Below are 26193 nucleotides of genomic sequence, written 5' to 3'. Positions count from 1 at the left end.
ACTAGAAAGTTCTAATCATCTACCTTGACTGCATTTCTGGAAATCCAAAGTTGACAACTGCTATCTGTGATTATTTTTCTGTCTTAGGATAGGTTTGCTTTCAGTAGCTTTCAAAATTCTTTGATCCCAACCCACAGTAAGAAATACATTTTACATCACAACTCAGAATATATGCATATGTATAGATCAAAATTAAAGTTCTATAGAATAGTACTTAGCATTACTACACACAGCACAGGGGTATCTTTTATTCTATTTTGTTCTACGGCACTCAAGAAAAAAAGCTCATAGTAATCCACTGAATTTATCTCTATCCACCACTGGGTTCCATTCTGCAGTTTGAAAAACATTCTTCTAAAACATGAGCTTGGAAATGAAGCAAAATTCTAACACTTCTAACCAACAAGCATTGGGCAGCACAGACTCCCAGAAATTGGGTAAGGGCCCTGTGTCCCATGCATTTTAGCCCAAAGCATGTTAGGTCTCAGTTGGAAGCCACCTGAGTTAACAGATACACCTCAGATTGGCCTCTGAAAAACTGGCAAAAGAAGAACAGATGTGTCAATACCTCCCCCCACCTTTTTTTCTTTTTCATCATGTACCGTTCAGGTTCTTATACAGAGGTCAGAACAAGATTGCAGCCCTCCCCTCAACACTCAGACACACACGCCCTGAATTTTACGGGTCCTCTTAAGTATGTGTTGCAATACAAACCTCCCAAAAGTCCAAAGGACAAGAGATCCAGCTGTGAGGGTGCAACTTGCCACCCCAAACCACCAACCCTGAGGGCTTCCTTAGCACATCTGACTGGGCAAGGGGACTCACCTGGATGAAACTGTGGTTTAAGACCTTCTGATTTTTATCAGTTGAAACCTGATATAAAGAAGCTTGCAGGGAGTCCTCTCTAACCCACCGCTAAGATTGCTCTCCTGACAAGAGTTGATTGGTGTTATTAGGGAACGAATGTGGAAGAAAGGTAAGTTTTTTCAGCCCTGATTGTGTGTCAAATGCCAAATCTGCCTTGGGGAAGTTCACAATCTCCCTGGGGAGACCAGACTACAAACAGACTGGAACAATTTTGAGTATAAGACCGCACAGGTTTAAAAAGTCCAGCACCACATGGTTCAGAAAACAGTTCGTGAAAAAGAGGGGGCCAGCCTGAGGCTCAGTGACTAAGCCTTGAGGGACGGTCAGAGAAAGTTGGGCACGAAAGCAAGGAAGAGTATTGTTTAGGTGGGACTGATCTGACCAACAGAAGGGGTGGGGAACAGAGGAGTGCAAAGGGGAAATGGGCCCACCCTTGTCAATCATGAACACTGGTGCAGGCCCAGGACTCCGGCAGCCTCACGTGCCACGGAAATAGACAGCTGTACAGATTTCCTCAGGAAAACATTGAAAGCAAAAACTGTGATCACACCCAACCCTTTCCTCTATGCCCTGCCCAATCTCTCCCACGTCCCCAAAAGGAAGAGAGCAGTAGGTCAAACTCGTTTGTTTATTCATTCATTCAACAAGCATTTCTCCTAAGGGGCCTTTGTTTCCAGCAAGGGACGGACTAGTGCCTTTCCGCAGCACAGAGGATTCCGCAGCGAAGGGGCCCCCTAGTTGCCTGGCTCAGCAAGACCACATCACCACTGGAAGGGAAGGACTAGCTCGGGGAAAAGTCTCCCAGACCAGCGTTCCAGTGGAGCCAGCGCCTTTGTAAATACAGGGGAAGAAAGGCGAGGAGGGCCAGAAGAGCTCTCAAATTGGGTCAGGGGTGGTGGAATGAGTGAAATGTGTCTGCAAAACTGGGGGATTCCTACACCTCCTCAAAAGAGCCGGTCCCCCCAACCGGAGGCCCAACCGGGATCCCCTTTTAGGGGGTCTGGCTTGCTGGTCAGAATGTAGCATTTCCCCTAGTAGGGTTTTCCACGTTCGTATAAAAAGGATAGGCCGAAATGCAGCTGCCAACTGACCCAATCAGGCTAGTTTTGAAGAGTGAAAGCCGGTCTAGATGGAGAAGAAAGAACGAGAACAGAAACCGACCGTGGAGACAACGTTGCTGCATTAGTCCAAGTTTGCAAGAGAAAAACCCCAAGTAAATCACAAAAATAACAGGCAGGAAAGGGTTGGGTGGGCGGGATGTGTCCCCAAAAAGCCTTGAGGAGAAAGCAAAGACTGCTGGTAACTCGGACGGAGGGGATTGAAGGAGAAGGCTCCGTAAAGACAACCGCATGTGTTGGGCACCTATCGAGGTTGAAATGAACTGGCCAAGGGAAGCATGGGGGTCTTTCCGGGCTGGCCAGGAGACTGGAGGGAGTGGGGTTTGGCTCTGTCCGAGGGTGGGGGCTCCAGCGGGCGGGGCCGGCCGCCCGAGTGGGCCGCGGGGGGCAGGGAGGGACTGGGGTGGCGGGGGGCGGGGTCTGCGGGCCCGGGCGGGCCGGGGGCGGAGCCCAGGTAGTGTTGATACACAAAGAGAAGGCACCCGGGCGGCCGCGGCCCCGCCCCCTGACGCGTCCTCCTGGGCGGCCGCTATAACCCGCTGCCGGGCCGGCAGCACCAGAGCCGCGCGACGCCGCCGTCCCGGAGCGCTGTCCCCGCTGCACCGCACTTAGCCGGACCACGCGTTCCCGCACACTCGCGCCTTTCCCTCGAGACGGCGGACGCCGGACGATTGGGGCGGCAACAACTTGCCATTTCCTTTTTTTATTAAAATTATTTTTCCTGCCTATTGTTGGTTTTTGTTTTTGGTTTACGATTTTTGTTTAGCCGAGAAAAACTCACTGAAGGCGTTTGCTTGACGTTTCCGGGATACAGGAGCGGAGACCACCGAGGTAACGCGCGCGGGGGCGTCTGTGCGAAGGGCGCGGGGCCCGGTCGGGAGTGGGGGAGGGGCGTCCGGGAGGGGCCGCGGCGGGAAGGCAGCTGCGGGGGCTGTTTCCTCCGGGGACTGGTGTGTCTGGTCGGCGGGACCCGCCTTCGGTCCCGGCCCGTACGGGGGTCGCCGCCCTCCTCGGGCGGGGGAGGGGCGCGGCGCGGGGGCCGCGTGCCGCCGGGAGCGGAGCCGCATCCTCCCATTAGGGGGAGGGGAACCAGCCCGTCCGGCCCGTGGCTCCGCTGCGGCAAGTCTTGTGACTGATTTGCATTAATAAAAAAAAAAAAATAGATCGAGGGGGCCTGGACTATGGGGGCAGCGGAGGAGGGTTCGGGCTTCTGGTATACAGAGGCCACGATAGAGGAAGACGGGCCAGGAACATTTGATAATCGGCGATCGATATTGCATCAGTTTCTTTTCCGGGCATAGGAGGGGCCGGCCGGGCGAAGCGCTCTCGAGCCAAATGCCTGTAGACGAGTGTGCTCGAGGGCACGGGCGTGCGCGTGTAAACAAACCCTGGCGACTCTGGTCGCCGGGGAACGGGCGTTCTCCCCTTCTCAGGAGAGGACCCGTGTCAGCCCTTTCTGCCCCCTTTGAGTCCGCTATCTGTCGCAGAGGCATTTCCCCATCTGGGGACCCCGGGCATGAAAAGACCGATTTCGCGAATTGCCGTTGCAAATGCTAGAAACTGGGAGCTGTGAGCCTGGGCTGCACGCACACCTAACCAATGCCTGGGTGGGATGTGTGCCCTGCATGCCTGTGCACGACCAGAGAGGCTGGAGGAAAGCCGAAACGGAGCCCCCGTGCACCCTCCCCTCAGACTTGGGATAATGGAGAGGGTGCAATACTAAAATCCTCTGGAGAGGGGCGTTGGGGTCGAGAGGGCGCGGGCCTCTGCGGGCGCATCGCCGCGGTGGGACCATCTTTGTTCTCCGCGGCTCTGCTGTCTGTACTTTTCCGCCCCTCTGCGCGCCCCCGCCCCTCGCGCTCGGCTGGTACTTTTCCACTCGCCTGGCCGGGGATGAATCAGCCGCGCTGCGCCTCCCGGCGGCGTCACGTGACCACAGTCTTGACGCGCCGCCTCTACCTTCTTCACAGGCAGCCGCGCGGGCCGGTGCACCACCAAGGACAAAAGGAGCCCAGTGTTCATCGCTGCACCCTCTATTCCTCCCGGTGCCAGCATGAAGAAAGCCGAAATGGGAAGATTCAATATATCCCCGGATGAGGACAGCAGCAGCTACAGTTCCAACAGCGACTTCAACTACTCCTACCCCACCAAGCAAGCTGCTCTGAAAAGGTGGGAGAAGTTGTGTTGCCTTTTTTTTTTTAAACGCCTTGTGCGGGTCAGGGATTCTTTACCTAGGACTCTGCTTCGGTTGCTGTAATTTCCCGTAGCATTTGGAGAGAGTGTAATCTCTGAAAGAGTATCCGATTGTCGCATTGACAGTATCTCCTGTGAAAGTCGACTCCTACTTAATTAACACTTAGGCATTTCAGGGAAGGTGTGTGACAACTAAAGGGCTGTTTGTGTTAAAGCATTCCGTTGCATATTTCACAACGACTGAGAATTCCTTTTTTTCCCTCACAGCCATTATGCAGATGTAGATCCTGAAAACCAGAACTTTTTACTTGAATCAAATTCGGGGAAGAAGAAGTATGAAACAGACTTTGTAAGTTGAAAATAAAAATTTGTGTGTCTGTGGCTTTATGGAGTAAAAGAATAGTTTTACTTTTAGATTTCAATCTAACTTGCCCAAAGCTGGTTTTCTCCATTTAATTATTGTTATATGTTTGGTTATCGTTTTCCCTCTATGTAGCATCCAGGTACTACTTCCTTTGGAATGTCAGTATTTAATCTGAGCAATGCGATTGTGGGCAGTGGAATCCTTGGGCTTTCTTATGCCATGGCTAATACTGGAATTGCTCTTTTTATGTAAGTATGTGTAAGTAGTGAGTCTGCCATGCAGGGCAGTTAATATGATGATAAAACATAAAACTTTCAGCTCCAGAGACCGAATTCACAGTTGACGTAGTTGACTTAAAAGTCATTTGTGTGAAATTTAAGATGAGAAATTCAGAAACCTCCTTATTTTAATATGTAAACTGCATGATATCAAGAAAGCCAATTAGGAAGAAACAGGACAACACTGAAAACTAATAATTAAACTAAAAGTCGTTAAGTCAGTGAAATAGTTAAAACAAAGTTGTGACAGGGAGGGTTTGGATATTTAAAAAAAAAAACTATTGATAAATCCAAAGTAGCTAGGAATTTTGTTCTGGCAAAATGGGACACAAAAAATACTAATAAGCATAGTACATCCAAGTCAGTTCATAAATTGATATGTCTCCCCAAGGACCTTTGCATAAGGCAAACAGACTTTTTAGAATATGTAGGGTGTGGTGGTATTTGCTTAACCTGGAACACGTTTGTTCTAAGAAAAGTGAGTCATAATTTTCTGGACACTGAAAAGAAACCTATATGTTGGGTTTTTTTTTCTTTGTTTTTTGAGGTTTTTTTGTTCTAATATTTATTTCTTCTAGGTCTGTGTGGTTGTCACATGCCATAGCAAAAAAAAAAAATATTTTAATAAGTACCTGCTTTTAAATGTACTTTTCCCTGGTTGCCCAGTTAAATGATTTATTCCTGTGCTTTCTAGCATAAATGCCTAGAATAGGATTTTGGAGCTATAAAAGACTTTAGAGCAGTGGTTTTTTTAACTGCTGTGGAGTCACTGATTCTCAGATAATAAAAGTAGGAACCCTATTTCCAGGGGGGAAAGGTACAAAACAAAAATCCATGTAAATTTGGATGTACTTTCTCAGTGATAGTTGTATGGTAGCTGTTTAAGTACCCATGGGCTCCTGGTAAGGCAATTTCTGTGGAAGATAGTGTGATTATTGCACAGATGAAGAAACCACACCTTACAGGGAGCAGGGAATTGTCCTGTTGTGACAGATGTGTTTTAGTTAGCTGACTGGTGCCATCTACTCAAGTTATATTCTCCAGCAGAATAGAATGTTCATGAAAAGAAAAGCAGACCTTTGCAAAGTTCTGCTTTGTGGCAAAATTCTGTACTGAAGTTAAGCCTGGCTTTGAGCATTGGAACCTAGGATTCCAGCAGCTTGCTTCATGAGCATGAAGCTTTTTGAGACCTCTTACTAAGATGAAGGAATTTACATAGGAAGAACTCTAGAGTTTTTACTGGGGAACTTGAATGGCCTCATTGTTAAATATTCCGAAATCCTTCCTGACTCTTACTATAAAAACTGGAGGCAGTCTTTAAATGCTGCCAGTGTGGTTATAGTTAACAAGATAAAATGGCACCTGTTTCGTAAGTAAAAGCAAAGTTCTGATGTTACCCTTGCACCTTTGAAATACATTAATGAGGTCTATGTGTTTGATTAACCCTTTTAATAAATGGTTAAATAACATCAGGAGTGTGAAAGTGAGTTTTTAATCCCGTCAGTATTTTACAAGGTATATTTAGAGGATGTAGAGGTAAATGGGCCAGAAGCCACGTGGCTGTCACAGTGTGGTTAAACAGCTCCAGCTAACCTTGTTAGGCAGACTCAGGCTTGAGCTTGAAAGTGACCTCAAAGGTTATGAAGTCCATTTGTCCCTCATGATAATGTCATTATAAGAAAGGACGACTGAATTGGTCAGCATACTTTGAACATTGTTTTTGATCAAACTAACAACTTTGTTCAGTTAGAGGTAAGGCGGATGGGGTCATTTTTCCACCTCTGATTAAGCCCCATAAAGTTTTTGGCATTAGAATGGCAGTTCAATGCTACCACCTATGTTTTAACTAACAGACCTTACATGGTACCGGCTTCAGTTTTCCTGTACAGAATCAAAAAAAGTAATGATCTCATTTGCAGAGTTTTCTGTGGGTTTCCCTGATATTTTGTTGTTGTTTTTAATAGAAAGAAATCCATATATATCTTCCTTGCCTTGCCCAGGAGGGGTGGAAAGTAAATCTGGAATGAGAGAGAATTTGTATCCTTAAAGGAAAGCTACGTGACATTAGGGAACCTTTAGTTCCCCCATTCTTTTTTTTTTTTTTCTTTTTTTTTCTTTTTCTTTCTTTCTTTTTTTTTTTTTTTTTTTCCTGTTCCACCTACTGGAGCAAAGAGCTACCCCAGTCAGACCGATAGGCTACTTGTTCTAGCACAGGCATTGTTTAACTTGGTCATAACAGTGGGCCTGTATTCCACACCATGGCGTGCAATATAGTATATTGTCTCAGTGGTTATTTTTCTGACTTGTGCCCGGTGTTTGTAAAGCTGTGTCTGACACTTCTAATGTTAGTATCTCTCTCCCTTTCTAGTCCCATTCCTCCTCTTCATGCAGTCCAAGTGGTATCAAGGTCTTTCCTGACGCTGTCTCAGTTGGATTTCATAAGTGCCTTTTGAGCTGGACTTTTAATGGCAGACATTACCATCATTTTACAGATAAAAGGAGCTATTAAAATGCGGAGAAGTGGCAAGAATACAGATAAATATTAGGTGCCAGAACCAAATTATAAGTCTCATCACTTCGCACCTTAAAGTTAAGCTTTCCTGGGTCCCCCTACACGTTTGGTGCAGTGGGTAAACCCCTGCTCTTAACCAGTACCGTAGAACTAACACCTGAGACATGATGCAGGTTTTTAGTACCAGGTTAAGAGGAGATGTTGACACTAGCCAGGATGGTCAACACCAGTTCTTGGGGACTTTTGTCTAGCACAGAAAAATGAGGGCACATTCCATATTTAATGTTTTGATAACAAGCAAAAGAATTGTCTTTAGATACAGTTGTGCTTATTCATAACCCTGTGCCTTTTCCTTCTCTCATCAGAATTCTCTTGACATTTGTGTCAATATTTTCCCTGTATTCTGTTCATCTCCTTCTGAAAACTGCCAATGAAGGAGGTATGGTAGCATTCTTGATATTTCTAAAACAATTACGCCTGTCAGGATTTTCTTCCTTCCTTCATGCTTTTGTGTTCTTCGTATTTTAGGGTCTTTATTATATGAACAGTTGGGACATAAAGCATTTGGCTTAGTTGGAAAGCTTGCAGCCTCTGGATCAATTACAATGCAGAATATTGGAGGTAAGAATTTTTTAAAAGGTGATTTGGGTAGACTTTTTGCTCTTTGTGTAGCACAGAGTGGTGACACGTTACTTTGGTGTCACATGCCACATTTTGCACTTGTAATGGTATAATTTTGTTTTCCTCCAGCTATGTCAAGCTACCTCTTCATAGTGAAATATGAGTTACCTTTGGTGATCCAGGCATTAATGAACATTGAAGATACAACTGGGTAGGTGCTAAGTAAGGTTGCTCATAAGAAAAATTACAGTCTAAAATGGTTAGATACATTTTATCAAAGTTGACTACAAAATAATTACCAATAAATTATTTTTCGTAAATGTTCCTGTTTAAATTGACCAAGAAGTCCGTCACAGACTGATTTAAAGTCTTACGAACGAAAGACCAAAGATCAAGCTCGTGCTATAATTCTGGATAATAATTTCTCCAGCCTGTGTGTGAAAGCAGGTTTTCTAGACCTTAACTTTCTCTTGATACTTACTCTCTAGGAAATCGTAGCTGAGTAACACAAGTCTAACCTAAGTCAGGTAGAAGCTTTGAATTACATTACAAATCAGTCCTGTCTGATTTTTTATAAATTTGAAATTCTTAAAACGTAATCTGTTCAAATGCAGAAGACCAGAAAGTGTATGGCCATGTTGTAGAAACCTTATCCTTGTAGCACAGTTATTCCTCCCAGCGGACTAACAGGTTTTTATCTAAAGTAAACAGGGGGAAGGGTAGTTTACTTCCCCACTTATTGCAGCTCATTATCTCAAAGTGGAGAAATGTGGTTATCTCTTTTACTTTAGAAATTTAATAAGCCGATCTTTAAACATAGTTTTCGGTGGGATCTTTGTTGCTAAAGTAAGTGGAGCGGAATTCACAGGACAATTAGAATTTGAAAATAGTGATTTTAAAAGAGGGTATGGCTGATTACCTGGAAAAGACATTGCTAGAACTCTTAGGAGACATGGGTAATAGTTTCTCTAAGTTCAGAAGGGACCTTTTGACTATTTTTGGAGCCAAGGTGGGTCAAGGTGTCACAACATAGTCTTGACAACCTGGAGTAAATTCTGGTATGGGGGGGGTTGTGTTTTGTTTTTTGTCTTCACCTATGTGTTTTACCTAAGTATGAAAAAATTACCTCGTTGAAGTATTTAATAATTACATTTGATAATAAATGTCTAAAAGGAACTGGTTTTAAATTTCCTTGTTTCTAGCATTCAAAATTGGAAGCTAAAGCTATGACCAAGTTGGTGTACAATTCTTCTAAAAATGCTTAAAGATAAGATTACTGGCTTAACAATGCTGCTTTGTTCCCTGCATTAGTATCAAGCCTTTAAGAAGCGTTTTATGTTCTGAATCAGCTGGCAGCCTTCCCAGAGCAAACAGTGGGACAAAAGTTATACTGTTCATACCCCATTTCTAACCTGAGTGAATATTCAGCTAGCACACAGAGTTAGAAATTTATTCCTGTCTATAGGCTTTTTGTGAATAAGCAGTGCTTTTTCCAAACCTGCCCCTTTTTTGTGTTATTTTTATAGTATCTACTTTATGAAATGAGTCCAGTAAGAAGATGTGCATAGTATTCTGGGAATTTTCAGGATTGGTTTTGACCTCATGTTTCTTTTCTTTAATTCAGATTGTGGTATCTAAACGGTGACTATTTGGTTTTGCTGGTGTCGCTGGTGCTTATTCTTCCTTTGTCACTGCTGAGAAATTTAGGTGAGTAAACCCATCTCTAAAGAAAACTAAAATGAGCCTCTCACTAGCTAGTTGGCTTTCTCTTAATAGAAATTGAAAGCTAAAAAGCCCCAAAAACATAACTTGGGGAGCTGCCACGTACACACCTTGTAGGCCTTTCAAAATCCTAGCAGAATGGCTACCAGGAGGGGCTGGGATATTTCGTTGACACTTGGTAATATTTTTGCTTTGTAAATAATAATAATTCAAAATGAAGTTCTATTGTTTTGGTTCTTAGCAAGTATTTTTAAGTAATTCTGTACCTTAGTATGTAAGAATTAGAAATTTAATATTCATACTAAAGTCTTTCACTAAAGAATTGAGTGACTTAGTTGAGAAAATAAATTTGCCTGAAATTGGTTACATCGGAGTAATAATCTTCGCCTCCCTTACAGGATATTTGGGCTATACCAGTGGCCTTTCCTTATTGTGTATGATGTTCTTCCTGATTGTGGTAGGTATAACTCTTCTTTAAAGCTAGAGATCTGTTTGTGAGCCCAGTCACGTTATTCAGTTTCACAAATGCATAATAATATGTTTTCAGGTGATTTGCAAGAAATTTCAGATTCCTTGCCCTGTGGAAGTTGGTTTGATAATTAACGAGACAATAAACAGCACCTTAACACAGCCAATGGCTTTTGCACCTGAGATGGTATTTAACATGACCGACGATGATTCTTGCAGACCACGTTATTTTATCTTCAATTCACAGGTAACTAAATATAAATTTTATTTTCTTAAGATTTTAGGCAAGAAGAGAGGGATACTACCCACTGGAAATTTAAAAATTACTTCAAGGTAAAGGGAGGAGCGATAATAGCTACTCTTTAGAAAACATGAGTAGCGAATTACTGAGTTATTGAAGACTGAAAAGAAAGCATTAGCTTGTATCTTAAAATGGAGAACTGAAATGAAATAATTCTGTGATTTAATAATTGACACATTCTGAAGTTAGGATGTTGATCACACTTAGTGAAAGATCAGAAGGGAAACTTTAGGGTTTGATTCTAAAATTGGTTACTATAACATTTAAACTGCAGAGCTGTGATGACCTAAGTGTGTTACATGATTATTTTAAGTAAATGTTTACATTTTTTACAGACTGTCTACGCTGTGCCGATTTTGACCTTTTCATTTGTCTGTCATCCTGCTATCCTTCCCATTTATGAAGAACTCAAAGGGTGAGTGCTTTACCTGTTTTTATTTAAATTTATTGGGAAAGTTAGAAAAATATTAGATTATTGCTTATAACTACTGCTCAAGTATATATTTGTGGTTTTTTTTTTTTAATCTACATAGCCGCAGCCGTAGAAGAATGATGAATGTGTCCAAGATTTCATTTTTCGCCATGTTTCTCATGTACCTGCTTGCTGCCCTCTTTGGATACCTGACGTTTTATGGTAAGTAATGTCCAGCTTTCAGAAAAAAACATTTCGTGAAATAAAATTGATAACCTGCACGTGTATAATCTGTCACTGAAATTTGATCTGTTTTGGTGTTATTTCGTCTTGGGATGAGAAACTGAATTTAGAGCTTAGAATTTCCCGTAGTCTTTTTAATCCGTAATTTCTCAAACCCAAGTTCACATCATTAGTCATTTGACGGCATTTTTACATGATGTGCTTGCATCTCAGTTCATGCTATCTCCTCTTCAGTCACCTTCAAATCCTCCAACACAAACTGTAAGCCAGACCATGGGATTTAGCTATTTAGCTCCTGTTGTTTTTGGTGGGGGTCATGTGGCTAAATCTCTACTTGGTATTTAGGAAAATTTTCCTTCAATGTTATTTTAATTGCATTAACCCTAATTCCGAATTAATCTTATTAGCCTCTTATAGTCGTTTTGTGAGTAGCTAATAACTTTGGTGCAAATTTGCTGTAAGTTAGATTTCCCACCTAATCTCTAGAGGAAACCGCTCACTTGAAGCTTTTTTTTCTTTGTCTTTCCCCATAGAACATGTTGAGTCAGAATTGCTTCATACCTACTCTACCATCATGGGAACTGATATTCTTCTTCTCATTGTTCGTTTGGCTGTGCTAGTGGCTGTCACCCTGACGGTACCAGTAGTCATCTTCCCAGTAAGTAATCACCTGCCCTCCTTCCGCTCACCAGGAATGAGTTTTTAAACATGTGAAGACTTGGGAGATTTTCCTCTTTTGTGAGAAGGGAGACACTGCTAGAGCAATACCAAGTTGATGGTGGTTTTAAAGGGATTTTTAAAAATACTTTGTAGATTTTCAAAACATCCTGGGTAATTTTTTTCCATAACTGAAGATCTAAAATGATCTTTCAATGTTCGGGTGTTACGGAAACAGCAATAGAGGAAGGGGCACAATTTGAGTATTTAGAAAGTTCCTTTTTTTCTTTTTTAAGATATATTTCCTATTATTTGGGGATTTTTTTCCTCCATTAATGTAAAGCTGGAATTTTCATCTCTCTGCTTGTTTCTGCAGATCCGGAGTTCTGTAACTCACCTGTTGTGTGCAGCCAAAGATTTCAGTTGGTGGCGCCACAGTCTCATTACAGTGTCTATCTTGGCATTTACCAATCTGCTCGTCATCTTTGTCCCAACAATTAGAGATATCTTTGGTTTCATTGGTAAGTTTTAGAAAGTGTCGAAGTTCCTTCCCATATCAGGGATTTTAAAGTTTAAAAAAGGGATGCCAGGTAATTCACTGAATCCTCAAGAAACGGTCTGTGTTCTTTTCCAGGGGCATCTGCAGCTGCTATGTTGATTTTTATTCTGCCATCTGCCTTCTATATCAAGTTGGTGAAGAAAGAACCTATGAAATCTGTACAAAAGATTGGGGTGAGTGAGCTGTTCTGACTTGCAGAAACCGTAGTGATCCTCTTCTGATACTAGAATTTCCTCACCTGATTTTAGTCCGTTAGTTCATTTCTTGTAAGTGTCTCGTGAATATTCAGTGATGGACTTCAAAGGTGGAGCGTTGGGACCGGAAAGGTGAAAGTTTGCCTTCGAATACAGGTCTAAGTTAATTGCAAGAAAGCGGTTGCGATATGTTAGAGATGGGAATAGAGATAAAGAGTGCATGTACAGTGTGGAGATACTGACTCAACTTTCAGCATTAGTTGAACTGGTATTTGTCAGACTGCCCGCTTCAACAGTTAATTGGGCCTTCGAACTAACCGTCTTCAAAGCAAAGCTCGGGAGGGCTGTCACTGTACTTTAAAGTGTAATAACTGATATTAAAAAGAATATGATACGTTAACTACAGAAGATCCTGGTGGTGAGGTTATTTAAGAAAAAGACTGCCTTTTAGTCCTTATTCTGCTATAGTTCTAGTCGGATGAAAGCACTAGAATTGTTTCTAAACAAACAACTATCATCTTGTTTTATCCAAAGTACATAGTGGCAGTAATTGAAGGGGATAGAATTAGGAGTAAACTTAATGTTTCTTAGAAAAACGTCTGGCTTTGACTCAGGCTGCATTTAGGATGACTTTGGTTTGATTTTGTGACTTAAATTTTTGAAATTCATGAAATGCAAAAAAACAAAAAGAAAACCCCAAAAAACTGGTCTGTTGTATTTATTACATGAAGTAGTTTATCCAGCAAAGAAAATTATTTACCTTTTCGTTTGAGACAAAGGAATGAAGAAGCAAAATTTTGGAAGATTTCAAAAGCTGAGCTATTTTGTACTGTAGGTAAGCCCTGGGTAACTTAAGACAGTTTAAATATCTTCAGCAGGTAAAACTGTAGCTCTGTAAAACACTCAACGTAACTTCAGTGATAAAAGTCCATTTTTAAAAGTAGAAAGGAATGTTTTGCGGATACGGTTTTTTGCTTGCTAATCCCTTTCTCTTTGTGCTCATTGCAGGCTGTGTTCTTCCTGCTAAGTGGCATCGTGGTGATGACCGGAAGCATGGCCTTGATTGTGTTGGATTGGGTACACAACGCCCATGGAGGTGGCCATTAACGGGCGCCGCTGAAACTCCGCTAGTCCACTTGATGCCAGTGTTGAGTCAACTCTCAACTTACTATGAAATTTCACCTAATGTTTTCAGTTTCACTTCCTTTTGAAGTGCAGATTCCTCGCTGGTTCTTCTGAGTGCAGAATAAGTGAACTTTTTTTTTTTCTTTTTAAAGAAACTATTCTGTATGATAGAAATGGATATTAACAACCAAACCACGAGTCTCGGGTTAATGGAAGTGACAATTTTTATTCCATTCCAGAGAATGGACGAACTCTTAACTTTTATCAAGCCACATGTTTGGCTATGTCATTGTTTAACTTGGATATTTTATGATTTTACTTGAATGTGCCTAATGGAACCATTCGATGTGAGAAACAATTCTTATTAATTTACAGCAAAGTATTGAAATAACCATTGAGAAAAACACTATTATTTTTTTGTACCAAAAATATTTTAAGACCTCAGAAGCACTATTTTACTTTAAAAAAAAAATTGCTTTCTTTTTAACTTTATCCAAAAACAACTGTCAACGAATTCCATAAGAAAAAATCATTGGTATTTAAAAACAAATATTAGTATTGTGAAATGATTTGCCTTTTTGTAGGCACAATAAGCCAAATACTTTTTTTAACCCAAAAAAATTTTTAGAGAAAATGATGTAACGAAAAATGTACCATGAATAGGAGCATAGTTTTTTCCATTCAGACTTCACCATTGAAGAATAATTGATTGATTATATTGCTATACCAAATCAGATGGACTTGTTCGTCACTTTTCTTCTCTGGCCCCAAATAATTTGCTTCATTCAGACTGAAATGGCTTCAATCTATTAGAATGGAAGATACAAAACAGATATTTCTGTGGGAAGTCAAATAACTAATTTTGAGGTACCAAATAGTGCAATTGGGTAAAACAGGGTTTATTCAGTTGCGTGTGTCTCCAGAGTTGGATTGACAGCTCTGGGTTTTTTGGGCCAGCCCTTTTTTTGGACATTGCTTCCAGCGGTGGAAAATGGGCATTTGATGGCTATAGGCCAAAACTGTTCTATCCAGAGAGTACAACTTGGCCAAATGCTCATCTGCTACTGGAAGTGTGAATTACTTGATAATGTGCGGCTTAGTTGTGTTCATGTTTTGTCTACAGTAGAGGTCTAACTCACAGGTGACACCGATGTCTGGTATAAGTTCTCTTCGTATGGGCCACTGGGTTTCTCATGCAGTAAGTTTGTAAAACTCACTTGCACTGGATTGTCATCTCCTTCTTGTACAACACAGAATTACTTGTTTACATCCAACGAATGGTCAGCGAGGGAAAGCAGTGCAACCCGAGTGGAAGTAGTCGGTCCAGCTGCATGTGCACCCTTCCATTTCAGTGCCAGTTAGAAGTGAAACAATTCCTTGGCTTTAAGAGCACATTTATTGTACGTTATGGTGTATGGTGAATATATTAAATAATGTGGTACTTTGCTCATCAGGCATAATGTCTAAAATCTAATATACATAATTCCATTAGTGGTTGAGGGAAGCAAATAATGGAATCATCAGTTGGTCCTTTTAAACTAAGCATTTTTAGTTTCAGGGGCCAGAAACGTGGCAGACATGGTTTTTGTTACACATTCTTGTATTATATGTGACTAAATTACAGACAAGATATGTCTGTGAAGACCCTTGTGGAACTGGAAGACCTCTTGTAGTGCTACATTGGGTGAAACCAATGGTCCGTTTGTGTTTCTACAAAGATAACGTGATTGGGGACCATCCAGAAAGGCAGTGAAAAGATGGATTCTACAGCACTGCTTTCATTTAATTGGGCTTTGGCACTCCCTTCAAATCCAGAACCTCACCTCTAGTTCAGACCAAGAATTGGCACTTCTGCTTGAGTTCCTGGAAGAATTGCTGATTTTGTATCTGAGACCTGCCAGGGAATACCAAGTAGAGTTGTCTTCTACAGTTTACATCCGTTCATGTGGGAGAAACTACCGTGGCAACCAGGAAGGAATGGAAAAAAGAATTTTCTTCTCGTAGCAAATTGACGTGAGGAGGCTCCTTCAATCCTCTTTTAGCTGTTTGAGGTTCAAAATGAACTGCCTAGGGTAAATTCCATTGCATGATTTTCTTGGAGCTATCTTACCTGCCTTGAGGTTCCTAAAACAGTGAATTCCCATTAATGAGCAGTCTTCAGTATTAAAACCACTGTCTTGTCACCTCGTTTTGCATTACTGTCTTCCGTGGATGTTTCAGTTATAACTGTAATGTTATTTATAGAACAGCATTAATCCATTAAAGCTAACCTATTTTTCAATATTTATGATAATCTGTACATACATTGTCTGTCCATATGTATTTGTAATATATAATGTATATAATGTCAGGTTTGGGTCTTGGGTTCAAGTGTATATATTCCTGTAAGTTTCTTAACTGCATTTTGATGAATTCACATGTATCTATAAGAATTGTCCCAAAAATACCTGTACAGAGATTTCAATATAAACAAATTGAGTAATTATGTAAACACTAAAAATTTAAGGTATTTAAATTGTATTTGCAATAAACAGACTGGATGAACATCACATTTTTTCATGAAAACTTGGTGCAAATTCAGAACTCTTATTTAAATTTTAAATAAGGTCTAATTTTCAAAATGCAGTCGTTTCAAAATGTGATCTAGTGTAATGAAATCAGATGTGATCTAGTGTAATGAAAGATCTTTGAGAACCTGGGTGTGTTAGCTTTCTGTATATAGTGTAAATACCCCCACTGTACTGTTAGAGGCCAACGGGTCCACTAGGGCTTGTTGGCAAAGAGTGCTACACCGTTTCAATGAAACTATGTCTGTTTTAACTGAACTAAAATAAATACATGCTTAATCCTGAGTAGCAGTGTTTTCTTTGAGGTAACTGGATAAGGGGTGTCTGACGCATCATACATCAGAGCTTATTAGTAGGTCCCGTATAATGGTAAAGATTCTAAAGAGCATGGTCAGAAAAGCTTTTCTGTTTCTAAAGTTTACAAAGTGAAGAGTATGAAAAATGCTAAAAGGCACTTCAAGGACCCAGGGTTGGGCCTGCTATGGGTTGGCCAGTAGTGTTATCAGCATCATCTGGGAGCTTTTTAAAAATAGAGCTTTCTGGAGCATGTGCCTATGGTCTAATTCCATAGGTCTGGAAGGCAGCCGACAGTTTTATCCCCCTGCCCCCCCTCCCCATCCTACCCAGGTGATGCTGAGGCACAGGTGAAAGCAAGGGGCACTGGAAAAGGTCTAGGAAGACAGGAATTCAGCTTAGGTACACCAGGGAAAAAGGAAGCACTGTGGCTGCAGAGAAATCCTAGACAAACAGGTTTATCTGACCGACACTAGATACGACTAGATATGAGGGGGGTTGCTAAGGCACGGGGTAGTTCAGGTACAGCCTACTGAGAGCCCTGGAAGCTTAGGGCCGGTACAGTGAGATAGCCAGGGACTAAAACAGGAAGACCTCTCAGAGCTGCAGGTGTGCTTGGGAGTGGTTGCAAAGGCAAGTGAAATTTTCTGCCAGAGAATAATCCAGTTGCAATGGTCAAGTGGGAAAGAGTTATTTGTGGTTAGAAAGTACGGCAGACTTCAACAGGTGACTGGATTAAGAAGTTGTGGTCCATATATACAATGGAATATTACTCAGCTATCAGAACGAGTTCTCAACATTTGCTACAACATGGACAGCACTGGAGGAGATAATGCTAAGTGAAATAAGTCAAGCAGAGAAAGACAACTATCATATGATTTCTCTCATCTATGGAACATAAGAACTAGGATGATCAGTAGGGGAAGAAAGGGATAAAGAAAGGGGGGGGTAATCAGAAGGGGGAATGAAACATGAGAGACTATGGACTATGAGAAACAAACTGAGGACTTCAGAGGGGAGGGGGGTGGGGGAATGGGATAGACCGGTGATGGGTAGTAAGGAGGGCACGTATTGCATGGTGCACTGGGTGTTATACACAACTAATGAATCATCGAGCCTTACATCGGAAACCGGGGATGTACTGTATGGTGACTAACATATAATAAAAAATCATTAAAAAAAACAAAAACAAAAACAAAAACAAAAACTGCACAAAAAAAAAAAAAAAAAGAAAGTACGGCAGAATTTGCGACACACCTGAGTTGAAGAACAAAAGGCTTAGAGGGGCTGTCAGTTACTGGTCTGAGAACCCAAACTCTTTTAATTGAATGTCTACTGCATTGTGATAGCGATAAACTCATTTTCTCTAGATTTCCTTTTTCTAGACTAATAGGTAGAACGTCTAGTCTTCTTTTGACTTTGCCCCAAGTATATGGATTATATCTTCCATAAATTACATTTTTTTCTGATTTCCCCCACATGAGTTGTAAGCTTCATAAGAGCAGACAACTTTTGATTAATTTATCCCCAACATTCACAACAGTCCAGCAAATAGCACATTAAATACTCAAAATAATTGTTGAATGAATAAATATGCCCTGTATTTCTCATAGCATAGTTGAGGTGAGGCTCAAACTTTTAAGTTAAAACTTACTAAATGCTTGTAAAATAAATGTGTAAAAATAAATAACCATGAAATTAAACACTCAGAGAGTTTATTCATCTTCCACCAGAAGCCTCTGTCTGACAGGAAGGCTGTCTTGCCTAGCCTGTGATCTGCCTCCAGGTGGCAGAAGCCATCTTTAACCTCTACTCCGTATAAGTGATTTTGTGGCGGTGAAATCCGTTTCAAACGCTAGCCGGATTTGGTTGTGCTCCAGGTATAGTGAGGGGGAAAATCCACACAGCAAGTCTGGTTATTCTGGTTGCTTACTACTTATGTCTTCAAGGGAACCATGAATGTTCCTTGGCCAACTCCTGGGAATGTGGGCCTCGGATTGTTTTTTTATGTTCGTGATTGATGGTTTTGTTACATATACCCGAAGCAACGGCCCATGCCGTACTGGCTTTTCAGGTTGCTCTACACAGACGTCAAGATTAATGATGTGCACCTGGCTTCATTGTTGGGGTCCTGAGTTCTGGTTGCCAAGACCGGTTGCCAAGCAGAATGTGCCTATGTAACCAGTACCCCATAAAAGCCTTGGGCCTTGGGACTCATTTTGGCTTCCCTGAGCAGAGACATTCCACACACAAGCTTGTAGTTCACTGCTAGAGAAAGAGCACTCATTCCTGTGTGGCCTCGGACAAGGAAACTCTTGGAACCCTGTGCCGGACCTCTCTGGATTCTGCTGTTGCATATATTTTTCCTCTTCCTTTTGCTCCATATCCCTTGCTGTAATAAATCCGAGTAGCATTATCTGCTTTTGAGTCTTGGGAGCCCTTCTGGTGAATCGCCAAATGAAACATGTGTATGGTATCTGTTTTTTCTCTATACCATCAGTTTGCAAATCTCGGTATCTCTTGCTTTCTCCAGGAAGAATCTATTCACGATGAAACCCTCGAAGCCTTACTGAGCAAATTTCACTAAATATTGTTTGGGGTGTGGGGTATTGAGAGGGTTAGATAGCAAAGAAAATTTTTTTTACATTGCACGTCCCACTGTGTGCCACTTTGTAAAATCCCATTTGACAATTTCTTCTCCCAAATCCCTTTAGCTGTGCTGTGAACTAGAGATTCTCTCTGTCTGCCCTTCCTCCCACAACATATGCAGCCTGTCTTCAATTCCTATGAGTAATTCTACTCTGTCTTCAAACCTGTCTTTCTCAGATAAAAGTTTTTAAGTCATCAGGACTTACTTTCCTGAGATGGCATTTTACTGAACACAAATTTGTGGGACTTATCTTCGTATTCTTCTTTACTTATTTTCCCTGAAAGGAGTTCTGGTAAGTTCAACTTTCTTATCTGATTATATTAAAAATATCTGATGTAGAGTCCAATATATGAATGAGATAAAAGCAGAGCTGTGCTGGCTGAAATGGTGAGGGGTGAGGTCTACAGCCTAAGAGCTCTAGCTCCCAACTCCTTCCACCCGATTCATCTCTCCACAGTGGCCCATGAGGTGCTACCTTAATCTAGAGCCCTCTGGAACACGGTTTGAAACATGGCTCTAAATCCTTTCAGGAGAACAAGACCCCAAGATACCAAGAATCCTGCCAGCCTGAAACTCAGCTACTGAGTCACATGTTCAAACAGTCTCTTTCTCTCCTTATTGACAAGGTGGTGGTGCCCTAGCATCCTTTCCATAACCCACTTATCTTGACCTCAGAACAACCCAATGACCTCCAGCTTGACACTAGGGTCACATAGAGGTCAAGTCTCCTTGACTATGAATATGTGGCCGAGGAAATACTCAGGTCCTTCCAGGTATCCATCCCTAAAGTGGAGCAGGTAAAGAAATCAAAGTAGAGAATCGATACAGCTACTGAATAATCTATTTCCTGCCCCCTAGTCAACAATGATGCCATTGGCAAGAAGTGCCTTCAGTTTGCCAAAAGAAGCCATGGTCTTTTCAACTAGGTAGGGGAAGAAATCTTTAAAAAAAATTGAACTAGTTCTGAAGGTCTTTGGTTTTAAAAGGACAAGTGATCACAAACTAATCCCATGAATCATCTGTTTCTCAGGGGTTTCTGGAATTATTCCCAGGTCCTCAATGTACAGCTTTAAACTTCCAAAGTTATACACATTCTTACTGGAAATGTGGCAAAATCACACATTGATAAAATTTTTTTAAGTGAGGCATCTGGTCAACAGGCAGTAAAAGAAACCAAATATATTGAAGATGCCTATTTTAAGGATGCAATTCCAGTAAGCAACTGTTTATTTTTCTTGAGGGGAGAAGCACCCCTTAAGTTTTGGTAAATGATGAATTTTCTTCCAGTGCCTCCCATCTACTGCAGCCTATCATGGAATCGTGCTGTCTTCCAAGCCAAAAATAAGCCAAATTTCTTTTTTATTTCCTTTCATTTTCTTTGTATTTCTCCTTGAAAGTAACTGAAAGTCTCAAGAGATGTGGAACTCGGAGTTCACAACCCTTTCGCTCCAGATAGAGGGATTGTATTTTTAAACCGATCCCTAAATAGAAAGATCCAAAGAAGGAAATATGTGGAATATGAAAATCTCTTCTCAAAATGCATGAGAGCCTCATAAATTTGAAAACATTCTTCTCTCATAAACTGTTCCAAAAAGAAATGTTTAGTACTTACCGCCTGTATTGAAGGCAATGAAGCAAGAGAAACTCCTTCTTGCTTGTGAGAGAAAGCCTAGTGAATTGCATTTTAAACAAGCACCTTTCTTCTTACACACACACGTGCACACACGCGCACGTACACACATACCATAATACATTAAAAAGGTCTTGGGGAAAAGCATGATCTTGTCATTGTGTTGTGCAAAGACAGGCTCAAGCTCTGGTCTGCCATTACTAGTTATCTGATCTCTGGCAAGTTCCTTAACCTGCCTATGCCCCAGCTGGCTCACTTCTGTAATAAAATCTAACATAACTCACATCATTTTGAGCTTACCACCTGCCAGGTCACACCGAGGATAATCACTACAGTCCCCTGAGGAGGAGCTTTTTTTTTTAATCCAAGTCTTGCTGAAGAAGAAACTGAGGGTTGTAGGTCAAGCCTCAACCTTACAAGGTTAAGTAACTTGCCCAGAAAGTGATGGAGTTGAGACTCGAGCCTCAGTCCTGATGTCTTGCCATTAACTAACTTGCTCTCAAATAAGGATGAATATTAACTGCCTATTTGGGAGGTTGTTTTGGAGATGGAGTAAAGTAACCCAGAAAGTGCCTTTCACTGTATATCACGCAATGGAATACTATAAGCACTGAAAATGAATGGACTGCAATTCATCTTCCTAATACCTTGAAGAAAAAAGCAAGTCTCAGAATATCACATACTTAGAGCGTTATGTTCTTTTCATAAAGTTCAAAACAACGACGACTAAAGAGTCTCTTGATTAGCATACTTACATGCTGGATACAACCATTAGAGAAAGAAGCAAGGGAGTGACGCACACAACATGCAAAACAGTGGTTGTTGCGGGAGGATTTTGAAAAGGCGGGGGAGGAGGGAGAGTACGCGGGAAGATGGAAGCTGGTCAGGGCTCTAGTTCTCTGGTGTTGGTGGGGGAGGGTGGGAAAACTGACAGACCAAAGGGGGCCTACTTGGGCCAATGGCGAATGTGACTGAGAAGTCGATTACATACTTCTGAGGCCCACAAGGCGACTTTGACACAGTCTGAACCACATGAAATTGCCCATTTTTTCTCAATGTTCACCCACGCAAACTGGAAATTCCATGTTTTAAACCAATATGTAATCAATAAATATTGGGTTTTTCTCTATTTACCCTTTCTTGAGCTTGCTCGATACGACGAGGTGCCTACACAATCCACAGCAGCCTGAGCTCATCGTACCCCTCCGCCCCGGCTACAAGGAGGACGCGTGTCTCCATCCCACTCCCAATATTTGGTCTCTGTGTCCCAAGGGCTCTAGCAAAGTGACAAGTTCATCTGGGGTGCTGAATAATCGTTGAATTAATGATCACTCAAAATCTCAATGTAGTTCAATGAGAGAAGAAAAAGATCACACTGTGCACAGAGTACGTAGAGGGGGCTGGGCAGAGAGACGTACACCAGAACAGAGCTCAGGCTCCAAATGCTTGGGTCCTTCTCATCCGGCCTCTCATAAAAAGGGGACATGCCTTGCTGCTTTGACGTTTCCTCTGGGATGTTGAAGGCTCGTCAGGTTCCCTGAGATCCCAGTTTTGGAACCCATGCCCCATTCTGGCATCCACTTTCTGCTTTCTGACTCAGCCCAGATGCTCCTGGACGCCATCTTTGACCTCTGCGTTCTCTGACGGGAGCTTCCTTAGACTATCAGGCTTGGCTGTCCGTCCCTGTTTCTGGCAACTGTGCTACATCCCTTGAGTGACAGGGCCCTTCCTATAACCCTTGGCTTGTAACCCTTCTCAGATGGTTTCAAGCCACTGGCATTTCTGGAATCCACCCTGGGACTCCAGCCTTGCCCCTCTCCAATCCATTCCCCACATTGCATTCAGACTTTTTCCACAGAACAAAGATGATCATGTTGGTTCTCTTTTGAAAACCATCCATCAGCATGAAGTCCCAAATCTTTGTGGTCCTTCACGACTGCGACTTCTTTCACCTCCCCAGCTTTGTATCACGGCACATCTCCCTTCGTATCCCAACCACAAAGAATTACTTCCAGAACCCACCACACCCTTATACACTCCGTGTCTTCATATGTGCTTAGTCTCCTGCCTGGAACACCTTTCCCTGATCTTCTCCTCCTCTTTTCATCAAGACTCAGACCAAGCGCCACCTCCTCCATTGTACCTAAGGCACTCTCTGAGCATGGCTCCAATGGTTCTCTAAAACCGTCTCACTGTCCACACCTGGCCCACTAGACTGAAGTTTTCCAAGGTGGGAGACTGTGTTCCTTGTCCCTGCACCCCAACATCTAACAGTATGTGGAATAAGTGCTACATTAATATTTGCTGAGTTACTCGATGGGATCCATTACAGCCCCACTTCAGACCAAGCCCTTAGCTGGGTCTTGGTCTAACCTTAGCAATGCCTTCAGTTTCCAGAAGACTCCATGTTTAAGCCCCTGAGATAATCATTAAGCATTCAAAGGTGGAGAAAGTTTTTCTTTCAAGAAGTTCACAGTCAAAAGAGGGGAACAGACCAACAGTTAATTACAATTTAATATTAGAAGTGCTATCATTAGGTGGTAAATAAGTGAATGATTTAGTGTAGTATACAATTAAGAGAAGGCTTGAATGCATGCCTGGATTTGAATTCCGATGCTACACTAACTAGATGTGTGACTTTGAGAATGTTATTTTCCTAAGCCTGAGTGTGCCTCTCTGTTACAGGGGAAATAGTACACAGTGGGTAGAGAAAGCATGGTATTCAGAGGGAGGGTTATTATGGTAAAATTTGTATAACCTAATACATATCATTTTAACTATTCATAAGTGTGTGGTTCAGTGGCACTAAACACATGCACAATGTTGTGTGACCATCACCACTCTCCGCACCCAAAACTTTTTCATTATCCCAAGAAAAACTCTGTACCCATTAAACAACAACTCTCCCTAGCCCCTCCCCTCAGTCCCTAGTAACCTGTATCCTACTTTCTGTTTCTATAAGGTCATGAATTCTAGGTACCACATATAGGTGGAACCATATAATATTTGTCCTTCTGTATCTGCTTCATTTCGCTAAGCATAATGTTTCTACGTCCATCTATGTTGTAGCATATAACGAAATGTCATTCCTTTTTATGGTTAAATAATATTCTATTGTACGAATATACTACATGGTGTTTTCCATGCACGTGCGGATGGACCCTGGTTGTTTCCACCTTTTTGGCTATTGTGTTAGGAACACGGGCATACAAATATCTGTTCGAGTCCATGCTTTCAATTCTTTTGGTTATATACCTAGGAGTGGAGTTGCTGGGTTATATGACAGTTCTATATTTAACCTTTTGAGAAGCTGCCAAACTGTTTTCCACAGTGGCTGCACCATTTTACATTCCGACAAGCAATGCCCAAGGGTTCCCATTTCTCTAATCTTCAGCGACACTTGTTCTTTTCATTTTGAAAACATTATAGCCATCTTAGTAGGTGTGACTTAAAATAAGAATGGACTGCAGCTTCCTTTCCTTGATGCATGATTCAAGGAAAATTACAGATGGCCTCTTTGGACATGAAAGATAAAACTCCCCCTTCTTTCTCCTTCTGGGCCTCATCTGGAAAACTGGAAAAAAGGGTACAATTAATGGAGAACCAAAAAAGAGCTGGGAAAGTGTAGAATAAGGGTTGAGAGTAAAGGGAGTAGGGAGGAAGGAGAAGGCTGAGGGAGTAGAAGAAGCAGCCAGAGGTCATGTTTTGAGAATGAGAATGGCCAAGGGACTTTTAAGAGCAAAGTAATAATTTAAAAAACAATTTTATAAATTGCATTTGGGGGGGGGGTTCTTGAAAAGATGACATAAGCCTGCAGTATGAAAAGCCCATCTTTCACTCCTGAGCCCCCAACCCTCTGGTTCCCTTCTCCTTAGGCATCTACAATTAGCAGTTTCTTGTGTATTCTTTCAGAGATACTTGGCATTACGTTCGATTTTAGAGTGTATGCCGTGCCGCAATGCCACACGCTACTTTGTTTTTCTCAGGACTTTGGGAACAATCCGCTACCCCTGACTACCTCATGCTAACGAGTGCGGTGACGTTCAAGCAAAGGCCCATGTTCCATGTTTGATACAAAGCTGAGAGATGACACAGGCAGGAGAAAAGATCCGAGTGAGATCAGGAACTCAGGAGGAATAGACAAATAAAAGCAAGAAGAGACTGCGAAAGAAGCCAAGCTCTCAGAAATGTGCAGAAATCTTGGGGAAGGCAGTGTTTCTGGGAAGGGCTCACACTATGAACTCCCATGCCAAAGACACAAAGACCCCAGACGCCCGGAGGACTCGGCGGAGACTCACTCAACCAATATTTGTGTGAAACAGACCTACGCATGACTTACAGGATCGAATGAAATATTGTGGGTTTACCCTAGCACCAAGATCTGACATACCTTCAATAAGTTATAGTTGCTGTCATCACCCTTTATTGATGACCTACTGTTTGCAGGAGCTGGGAATACAAAGATACACAGTGTCCTTAAAGAACTCACACTGGTGAGGATGACAGAGAAGCAGACCATTGATTACTGTGGCTGGCTTCTTTCCCTGAGCATAACATTTTTAAGGTTCATCCACGTTGTAACATATATCCGTACTTAATTTCTTCTTACTGATGAATAATATTCCATTGTATGAATATAATGCATTTGATTTACCCATTAAATGATACACCTTGTGGTTGTTTCCACATTTTGGCTATTATGAATAATACTGCTATAAACACGTGTACAAGTTTTTGAACAGACATATGTTTTCATTTCTCTTTAGTCATACTTCTTGAATTTTCTACATTTCTTTGCTTTATTGCTCCTCCTTCTTCTCTTTTTCTTTCTCTTTCTCTCAATTGCAATTACTTTGGGCCTATCTTTGGTGGGAAAGCCACATTTACCCTGAGCTAGTCTGTCCAACTGAGAAGATAGAGCAAGTGCCACCCTAACCAATACAGAGATTTTAACAATATGTCCAATCGCTGTAACTTGATTTGATCTTTGCTATAGGTTTGAGTTTTAATCAGACTTTGTTAACCAAACATTCCCCCCCCACTTTTTAAAAAAGATTTTATTTATTTATTTGAGAGCAAGAAAGAGACGGAGAGAGGGAGAAGGGAGCACAAGCAGGGGGAGGGACAGAGGCAGAGGGACAAGCAGACTCCTTGCTGCGCCAGCAGCCCAGGGCAGGACTCAATCCCGGGCCCCTGGGATCATGACCTGATCTGAAGGCAAATGCTTAACTGACTGAGCCACGCAGGCACCACTTAACCAAGCATTTCTCAGTGCTGCTTTCTACTGTCTGAGGTTCAGAAATGGTTGCCTTTTGCAACCCTATAAATTTCCAAATTTGTGGACACCCTATTCCCTTTCCTGCATGCAAACTTTCCTAAGCTTACCTGTTTCTTCTACTACCGTGCCAAACTTCATCA

The 26193-nt window shown here is 41.8% G+C and overlaps 1 protein-coding gene across 2 annotated transcripts; it reads left to right on the top strand.

Moving 5' to 3' along the window:
- Nucleotides 1-2515: 2515 nt before the first annotated feature.
- Nucleotides 2516-16486, top strand: SLC38A2 (solute carrier family 38 member 2). Of its 2 annotated transcripts, XM_040642370.1 has the most exons (16): nucleotides 2516-2816; nucleotides 3956-4154; nucleotides 4446-4527; nucleotides 4675-4790; nucleotides 7698-7771; nucleotides 7861-7953; nucleotides 8083-8164; nucleotides 9578-9660; nucleotides 10074-10132; nucleotides 10223-10390; nucleotides 10780-10859; nucleotides 10978-11078; nucleotides 11633-11757; nucleotides 12133-12277; nucleotides 12391-12488; nucleotides 13518-16486. In XM_040642370.1, exons 2-16 carry the CDS (start codon nucleotides 4039-4041, stop codon nucleotides 13614-13616), a joined length of 1521 nt encoding a protein of 506 aa, XP_040498304.1. In that variant the 5' UTR covers nucleotides 2516-2816; nucleotides 3956-4038; the 3' UTR covers nucleotides 13617-16486. The 2 variants fall into 2 exon arrangements, with proteins under 2 accessions (XP_040498304.1, XP_040498305.1); XM_040642371.1 differs by lacking the exons at nucleotides 2516-2816; nucleotides 4675-4790 and having other exon boundaries at nucleotides 4009-4154.
- The last annotated feature ends 9707 nt before the right edge of the window (nucleotides 16487-26193 follow it).

The sequence above is a fragment of the Ursus maritimus genome, unplaced genomic scaffold (assembly GCF_017311325.1).
Source record: "Ursus maritimus isolate PB19 unplaced genomic scaffold, ASM1731132v1 scaffold_26, whole genome shotgun sequence".
NCBI lineage: Eukaryota > Metazoa > Chordata > Mammalia > Carnivora > Ursidae > Ursus > Ursus maritimus.
The sequence above is the reverse complement of the archived record's forward strand: the minus strand, read 5'-3'. Positions and strand labels throughout refer to the sequence as shown.

Bases quoted from the DNA above. Each gene is read 5' to 3' on its own strand.
- SLC38A2 (XM_040642370.1), top strand. From the start codon at position 4,039: ATGAAGAAAGCCGAAATGGGAAGATTCAATATATCCCCGGATGAGGAC. The intron at 10,391-10,779 runs GTAACTAAATAT...CATTTTTTACAG, and splicing joins ATTTTATCTTCAATTCACAG to ACTGTCTACGCTGTGCCGAT. The intron at 12,278-12,390 runs GTAAGTTTTAGA...GTTCTTTTCCAG, and splicing joins AGATATCTTTGGTTTCATTG to GGGCATCTGCAGCTGCTATG.